This window comes from Eupeodes corollae, chromosome 1 (genome assembly GCF_945859685.1).
Source record: "Eupeodes corollae chromosome 1, idEupCoro1.1, whole genome shotgun sequence".
Lineage (NCBI taxonomy): Eukaryota > Metazoa > Arthropoda > Insecta > Diptera > Syrphidae > Eupeodes > Eupeodes corollae.
Window position 1 is genome coordinate 152611479 of NC_079147.1, and position 9017 is coordinate 152620495.

Sequence of the window (9017 nt, forward strand, 5' to 3'; positions counted from 1 at the left end):
AAACATGACGCTTTCCATCTGATCCGAGTCTATTGAATTTTGATTCGTCACTCCATAAGACAGTTTTCCAAAATGAAACAAGAATTGGTTCCATAGCTTCGAGCAAACTCAAGTCTTGCTTTGATATTTTTCTTTGAGACCAGAGGCTTGTGCATGTGCTGTGCCACGTATCCAATCATCCTTTTTCAAAACGAAAAAAGTATTCCAATTTTAGAAAGTAATTTGTCACTTCGGTCTGACTTTTTCTTAAATTTAAATTAATTTGATTGGCTTTTTCTTGCAATTGTTTCATGACTATAATATCAGAAAAGTCTGAATTATTATGTCCCACCCTTTGAAGAAACGGAACATGTTGGAAGCTCCATTACCAACTGCACATCTTCCTCTTCGTTTTCGTTTTCGACTACTTCAATATCCGACAAGACTATCTTCGTTGCAATCGCCTATGTCAGCAGGTGTATGCGTTATGCCTTTTTCATCTGCAATAATTGACACTAACAAGCTTTTTCTATAAAAAAGTTTTGTCAGTCGGATTACGTTTCGGTCCATCGCTTGAATGAGTGGAGTAACATTTGGTGGCATATAGATGACTGTTATGCAGCCATCTGATGTTTGAAGCTGATTTTCCGAAGGGTGACTAGCAGTGTTATCCAAAATAAGTAGGGCTTTAAGTGGCAAATCATTATTTCTTAGAAAGTTTTGAACTTCTGGAACAAATAAATTATGTGTACGAGCAAAGCTTTTTTCGCTCGCTCTGCTACGATCTTAATCGAGAATGATCGGATTAGAAAATCTTAGCAGATAAATCAATTCTTTTTTTTTTACTTACTTTAAAAAAATAAAAAGTCTTCGGATAATTCCACCAATAACTAAAGAGCGACGACGACGGTGGAGCGGATTCCAAAAAAAACAAAACGAAGTTCAACTTCTCGTTAAGGTGGTCAGTGCTTGAATGCCCCGATCCTTCTTCTTTTATTTTCTTCTTTCTTGTTTTCTTAGTTTTAGTACATTTTTTTTGTTATATTAAAAGATGGCCGATAATTTTTAGCGGCGGCAAATTTGAAAGTTTAATTTTAGTACAATTTTAGTATCTTCACATTTTAAGCTATGCTCGCAATGATTTTTTATTTACATTTTGGAATGTTATTGTTTAATTCAAGTTAAGACTTTAAATTTTACATTTAAAATAAAGTTAAAGTATTAATATCAAAATGAAAATATATTTAGTTTTAAGTCAAAAGTTAATTTAGGTATAGATTTTAAGTGAATTCAAAAAATTAGTTTAAAAAATTCAATAATAGATTGATGAACTGCTTGTGCTTCAACATTCCGCCCCTTTTGAAAGTACCCTCTTTCAACAAGGCAGTAGGGCAAGTTTGTGGATGGGACGTTTAAAGGTGCCTTTTGCAGTACGAATTTCAGCAACTCTAACGTTCCCGTCTTCACCAGGGAAAGTTTTTTGGATTCTTCCTAGTGACCATCTCATAGGTGGTAAATTATCTTCGTGTACAACAACCATAGAGCCAACAGCAATATTCGGTGATTTTGAAGCCCACTTTGATCGTTGTTGAAGTTCTTGTAGATACTCTTTTTGCCAGCGTTGCCAGAAGAGTGATTTGACATTGTTGATGCGACGCCAATAAGGTAGAATGTCAGGGTTTGTGTTAGCATCTTAAGGTTCTGGAATCGCTCTCATCGACGAACCAATCAAGAGGTGCCCTGGTGTTAAAGCTTCAAAATCGTTAGGGTCATTAGTGAGTGGAGTGATGGGCCGAGAGTTCATCACAGCTTCGATTTCACATAGCGCTGTAGCGAGTTCTTCAAACGATAATTTAGTATTTTGAAGAGACCGGTAGAGATGGCCTTTAGCCACCTTTACAGCAGCCTCCCAGATCCCACCAAAATGCGGAGCCCTAGGAGGAATAAAATGAAATTTAATGTGTTCTTTGTTACAAAAATTAATAATGGAATCATTTGTGGATTTATTAAGCCACATGCTACGAAATTCAGAGAGTTTGGATTCAGACCCTACGAAGTTAGTTGCATTGTCACAGAAGACATCGGATGGAAGCCCTCTCCGACTAATCATTCGCTTAAGTGAGGCGATAAAGGCGTCAGATGATAAATCAGAGACAGGTTCTAAATGAACGGCTTTAGAAGTGAAACAGACGAAGACAGCGATATACGACTTGAAAGGGACTTTCCCCCTGACACGATGATAAGTAAAGACAGGTCCTGCAAAATCTACTCCACAACGTAAAAAGGGTCGGCAAGCCGTTAACCTTTCGGCAGGAAGATTTCCCATAACCTGTTGTAGTAGCTTAGGTTTGTATCGAACACAGTGAACGCATTTTCGAACCACTTTTCTGGCTAGGTCTCGAGCATTGATGATTCACACTTTCTGTCGAAGTAAGGTGACCAATGACTTAGGTCCCGCGTGATAATTGGTACGATGAAGATAGTCGGCATAACATAGACTGAAGTTTGACTCTTTACTCAGCAGAATCGGATGTTTCTCTTCTTCTGGAATTTCAGCATTCGTTAATCGCCCTCCAACTTTAAGAATAGGGTATCCTAGGGAATTATCCAAGAATGGATTAAGGTATTTCAGAGAATTTTTAAGCTCCTTTTTCTTTTGAATTTGACCTATTTCTTCTGGAAATATTTGGGTTTGCAGTAGGTAGACTATGTTACTAAACGCGTTATCAAGCTCAACAATTTTAAGTGGTGACAGTTCAGATGAGTTTTCCGACTTTCGTTTATTCAGTTGCTCAAGGAGCATTTGTTTTCTTACTAACGGCTGGATGTTCTTTGATTTCCATACTTTCAGCTGATTAATGTATCTTAGAATATAGGCGAAGATATTAATAATCTTGATGTAGCTACTGCAATTGTTGATAGTAATGACCATATTGTTTTCGGGTGCTTGGCTGCATACTAATATTGTTTTCCGTTTCTCCATTTCCAATTCTTCAGAAGACAGTAGATTTTGTGGATTTGTAGGCCAATAATTTGACGGTTTGAGCAAAAACGGAGGCCCAGCAAACCAATACGAGTTTCTCAGTTCCTCAACAGAGCTTCCCCTTGACACGATATCAGCTGGGTTGAATTCAGTTGGAACGTGCCTCCATGTTATACCTTTAGATTTTTCTTGGATTTCAGCGACGCGGTTTCCGACAAACGTGCTGAGTTTAGATGAGTGAGTTGAGATCCAGTGTAATATCACCGATGAATCACTCCAGAAATAAGTCTCTGAGCCAGAATGATTGAAGACCGACCTGATTTTCCACCACAATTTGATGAGAAGATGAGCAGCACAAAGTTCCAAACGAGGAATTTGCTTCTTCTTTGATGGAGCTACTTTTTGCGACCAACAATTTCACAGTAACATCCCCCGTTCTATTAACTGTTCGGACATAAAGGCAGCACCCGTAAGCCTTCATGGACGCGTCACAAAAACCATGTATTTGAAGATGTTTTCTTGTATCAGCTAGAACGTATCGAGGAACTTTGACATTTTGTACAGCGTTTAAATCAACCATGAATTGCCTCCATTCGGTATCAATAGCCTGTGGAATAGCTGCATCCCAATTGATTTTGTCTATCCACAGCTGTTGAAGTATTGTCTTTGCCCTCACGATGATGGGACAAAGTAAACCTAGTGGATCAAATAGTGATGACGCAACAGACAGAATTTTCCTTTTAGTATATGAAGCGTAAGATTTTGTACTATTGTATGAAAAACAAAAATTGTCTTCGTGAACGTCCCAAGTTATTCCCAGGGCACTTGTTAAATTCGATTCTGATAAGTTGAGGTCTTTAATCTCCTCATTTGAAGATATTGACGAATGGTTACTATGCCATTTGGATAATTCGAGTCCCGCGGATGCCAGACTTCCTGTTGTATTTGTTTCAGAGTATTGAGATCATCTGAGCCGGTTAGCATGTCGTCTACATAAAAATCTGAACGCAAAACGTTAGCACCAAGTTTGTATTGAGATTCATATTTGTCTCCCAAATACTTGAGACACCTTATCGCCATGAATGGCGCAGAAGTAGTACCATATGTTACCGTATTCAGTTCGTACGTTTCTATAGGTGACTCTTCACTTTCCCTCCATAGAATGTACAGGTACTTTCGTTGCGATGGATGAATTAGGATCTGTCTATACATTTTGACAATGTCAGCAGTCAGCACGTATTTGTGCATTCTAAACCGAAGCAATATCATGAAAAGATCATCCTGAATTGTAGGACCTACCATTAAGATACTATTGAGAGAAACCTGAGTAGCTGTTCTACAAGAAGCATCAAAGACAACCCTTAATTTGGTTGAAGAGCTATTAGGGCGCAACACACACTGGTGCGGCAAGTAATAGTGGGGTTCGTTTAAGACTGGATTTCTAACAAGAGACATGTGACCTAGTGTCTGATACTCCCGCAGGAAGTCAACGTAAGCTGATTTAAGAGATGAATCTTTCTGCAATCTGCGCTCTAAGGACATAAAACGTCGAAAAGCTGCTCCATAGGAATCTCCAAGTGTTTCAGGATCTTTTTTGAACGGAAGTTTTAGCATGAGTCGTCCACTCGGCAGTTCTTCAATAGATTTGTTGAATAGTTCTTCACACTCCGTTTGTTCTTCTGTCCATTTTGATTTTTGTCCAGAGACAGTTTCCAACTCCCAAAACCGTTCCACAAATTCGTTTAAGTTATCATCGCTTACGCTGAAACAGCAATTGTTTCTTAGATTTCCTGAACGCTGTTTGTACCTTCCAGACACAATCCATCCCAAATGGGTGTTTTGAAGCAGCGGCATTTCGGGACCCAATTTGATCTGACCCACGAGCAACAATCCGAAAAAGGCTTCGGCTCCAAGAAGAATGTCGATTGCAGCTGGCTGATTGAACTGTTCGTCAGCAAGCTCGATATTTTTCGGTATATTCCAATTAGTAACGTCCAGAGTAACATCAGGTTGGTATCCAGTGATGGAAGGTGCAACAAGAAATTCTAGCGAAAGTTCGAATGCAGAATAACGCGATCGAATTGTAGTTTGGGTTAATGAGCTTATTCTGGTTTCTGTTGACCCTATGCCAATGATATCTACGTTTTTCTTTTGCTTTTGAAGATTAAGAGAACGAGCGAACTCTTCTTTGATAAAGTTGACCTGCGACCCAGAATCCAACAAAACTCTACCAAGTTGATATCCTCCTGATGCATCTTTAATAAGTACGATAGCAGTTGCTAAAATCACTTGAGCTTTAGATTGAAGCATATCTTTTTCCATTGCAGAATTGGTTGTAGCGGATGAAGACCCAGTTTGCGACGTTTCATTTCCAGTCACCTTTGTTTCACCGCCTTGACGATGAAGCACCGAATGATGTTTCTTTTTGCAGTGTTTGCACCTTATGGCTGAAAAACATTTTGTTACATTGTGGCCTTTAGCAAGGCAGTTGATACAAATACCCAAATTTTTTACATTAGTGAATCTGTCCATAGTAGATAATTGAAGAAAAGAAGCGCAATTGCTTATAGCATGAGAATTATCTCCACAAAAACTACAAGGACGTTGCATCGTAGCTAACGATGTTTGACGAAAGGTGTCTGCAGCCGAATACTTGGGTCGAAAAGAAGATTTTTTACTTTCTGTCTTAATGAGTCTTGGTTCTTGACGCAAAGTCTTGCTTTCTCGAGCTTCCAAATACTGACAACGCTTATTTATTAGGTCTGAACATTTCTGCCACGTTGGAAGAGTTTTGTAGTCGAATTGTTCGTCCCATTTAGCTTAAGTTTCAGAATCTACTTTAGACATGGCAAGATGTATTATAATGCCGTTACAAATTTCTGACTCTGTACCTAATGACTTTAATGAGCTGAACAAAGCTGAAACATCGTTTACCAAGTTTCTTAACTGTGCCGCAGAAGATTTTTGAACCTTAGGTAAATCGAAAAGTTGGGATATATTCTCTAGGAAAATAAGACAATCATTATCAAAACGTTCTTTTAATCGTTCGAGAGCCTTTTCATAATTTTCATCTGTAACTTGAAATGCCTTTACAGTGCTAAGCGCTGCACCTTGTAAGCAACTAAGCAGATGGTTAAATTTTTCTATTTTCGAAAGGGTGACATTACTATCGACAAGTTTTGTAAATGAGTTGATAAAGTTTTTGTAATCGGAATATTTTCCATCGAAGCGAGGTAGTTTAAGTTTCGGTAAATGACTGCCTACAATTTGAGGAATTGATAACGTCGTGTCCAAGGAACTGTTCCTCCTTTCACTCCCCATTAGCAACAGAATTTTTTCTTTTGTAGACACGTACAAATCCTCTAATTCACTACGACCAGTAGTATCTGCAGGTGCATGACTTTCAATAGCGGTTTGGTAGGCTAATCCCTGCTTAAAGTATGATTCCAGAATTCCTAAACGGCATTCGAGTTCCGTTGTAGACAATACTCTTGAATCAACCAAGTTCTTGATTCGAGTTATGCTTCCTTTTGTAGAAGCACGAGACGTTTTGAGTTCATCTAAACTTTGTGCCATTTCGAGTTGGTATGATTCAAACGAAGATAGAAATAAGCGTTATAATTCTTCAAGACCACGGTGTATTAACGCAAACAAATTGTCAAATGTGAATAGGGCAGCAGCTTAATTGCTATAGTAGCTCTAGAACAACGATGACGAATTTACTAATGCAGCGCAAAGAACAAACTGAAGTGTTGTAGCAATAACAACCGAAGAATAGTTGCAGCGAAATACGTAGAACCAACGACCTGAATTGCAGCAAGTGTGAATCGGGTAAACAGCAGCAGCAACAAATGAATTTGGGTACTCGAGGAATCGATAGTAAGAGCACTACATGCAATGACCAGCGATAAACAACAGCAACCAACGAACAACAGCAACCGACGAGCAGCGAGAATTTATTGGATATGCAGCAAACCTGTTGTGCAGCAGGAATAATCCGAAATCAATGCAATAGTAAGAGCAATAAATGCAATGACCAGCGATAAACAACAATGTTTATTTTGTAACTGCAGCAAATAAGAATGTAATCTGACTGTAGTGGAAATGAGCAGTGTGACAAACGAATCGAAACAGTAAATTCTCTTAATTTCCAAAAAATAGCGACAGACCGTATATGTAGAAATTTAAATATGTTCGTGGTAACTTGCCAAAGAAGATTTCGATACGGCAACTATTGCTAAGCGAAATATGACAGCAGTAATAAATAATGTAGATGAAACAAAAAATCAAACATCTCCAGTGTACATCTGGTTAAAGCTCATGTACTTGCTTATTAATGTGGAACGTATTCGTTTGATGACATTTGGTTGTGGATGGTATGTATGTGTTTTTAATTGAATGGCGGCAAAATATTCCTTATTGTCGCCAACCAAAATTATTTTTTGATGCAAAATAATATTTTAAAATGAACTAAAACGACATACATACCTCATTCCATATCCCAAAGTTGTTTTTTGTCTGCGAACTGCAATTGTGTGTGATGATATTTTTTTTCTTCAATTTGATGTAGGTACTGCTGCCACACTCACTAGCACTTGGCGTTTCCAAAACGTTCCGTTGCATAGGACAGTATGTTTCACACTTCTTTTTTTATTCTTTTTTGTCTATCAGCACACAACCGTTAGAACCACCGTTTGTTTTTCTTTTGATATACATTTTTTTTTACCGCACACTCCCGTTACCGATACCGACACCGTTTTGGTTTTTTTTTTTTTTTTTTTATAAATTACCGCACACTTAAATGTCTTATACCGAAATCTTCGTAACGCTATATTTTGTATATACAGGTAAAAGCACCGAACACTTGTGTTTAAATGAAAATTACAGGCTTCGTCCTGTCACGGTCGCCAAAAATGTACGAGCAAAGCTTTTTTCGCTCGCTCTGCTACGATCTTAATCGAGAATGATCGGATTAGAAAATCTTAGCAGATAAATCAATTCTTTTTTTTTTACTTACTTTAAAAAAATAAAAAGTCTTCGGATAATTCCACCAATAACTAAAGAGCGACGACGACGGTGGAGCGGATTCCAAAAAAAACAAAACGAAGTTCAACTTCTCGTTAAGGTGGTCAGTGCTTGAATGCCCCGATCCTTCTTCTTTTATTTTCTTCTTTCTTGTTTTCTTAGTTTTAGTACATTTTTTTTGTTATATTAAAAGATGGCCGATAATTTTTAGCGGCGGCAAATTTGAAAGTTTAATTTTAGTACAATTTTAGTATCTTCACATTTTAAGCTATGCTCGCAATGATTTTTTATTTACATTTTGGAATGTTATTGTTTAATTCAAGTTAAGACTTTAAATTTTACATTTAAAATAAAGTTAAAGTATTAATATCAAAATGAAAATATATTTAGTTTTAAGTCAAAAGTTAATTTAGGTATAGATTTTAAGTGAATTCAAAAAATTAGTTTAAAAAATTCAATAATAGATTGATGAACTGCTTGTGCTTCAACATTATGAAACCGTCTTAACAACGAATTAAAAAAAAGAATCTGTGAGTTTAAAAATAATTCACTAAGTAGATTCCTGAAAAGTCTGACGACGGATACTTCTACAGAATACTCCTTATGGAAAGCAGCTAAGCGCCTAAAAAGACCTCCGACACAAAACCCGCCGATAAAATCTCAAGATGGTAAATGGATCGGAAACCCGAAACAAAAGGCTGATCTCTTCGCTGAACATCTCGCGAATGTTTTCAAGCCATTCCCAGCAAGCACAGCTACAGATCCCTTACAGTTTGTTGACAGAAACGACGAATGTGAAATACCTTTTGTCACGCTCAAAGAAGTAAGAAGCATGTTTCAACATAAGTTGTCAAACAAAAAATCACCAGGGTACGATCTTATAACTGCTCAGGTTCTGAAAGAAATGCCTCTTATAGCCTTCAAGAAACTCCAATTTATAATAAACGCATGCCTTAAACTAAGATATGTGCCACATCATTAGAAAATTGCGGAAGTCATTGTTATACCTAAACAAGGTAAGCCACCAACA

At 37.5% G+C, this 9017-nt stretch overlaps 1 protein-coding gene across 1 annotated transcript; it reads right to left on the minus strand.

Moving 5' to 3' along the window:
* Nucleotides 1-2392: 2392 nt before the first annotated feature.
* On the minus strand, nucleotides 2393-6538 carry LOC129945849 (uncharacterized). Its single transcript, XM_056055786.1, has 4 exons — nucleotides 5854-6538; nucleotides 3847-5781; nucleotides 3331-3658; nucleotides 2393-3278 (listed from the first exon to the last, which is right to left on the minus strand). Exons 1-4 carry the CDS (start codon nucleotides 6536-6538, stop codon nucleotides 2393-2395), a joined length of 3834 nt encoding a protein of 1277 aa, XP_055911761.1.
* Nucleotides 6539-9017: the final 2479 nt, after the last annotated feature.

What these genes read in the sequence shown, in the direction of transcription:
- LOC129945849 (XM_056055786.1), bottom strand. Translation starts at nt 6,538, where the DNA reads ATGGCACAAAGTTTAGATGAACTCAAAACGTCTCGTGCTTCTACAAAA. An exon ending in CAGCTCATTAAAGTCATTAG is followed by an intron (nt 5,782 to 5,853) that starts GTACAGAGTCAG and finishes CTGAAACTTAAG; the next exon opens with CTAAATGGGACGAACAATTC. An exon ending in AAATGGCATAGTAACCATTC is followed by an intron (nt 3,659 to 3,846) that starts GTCAATATCTTC and finishes TTGATCCACTAG; the next exon opens with GTTTACTTTGTCCCATCATC.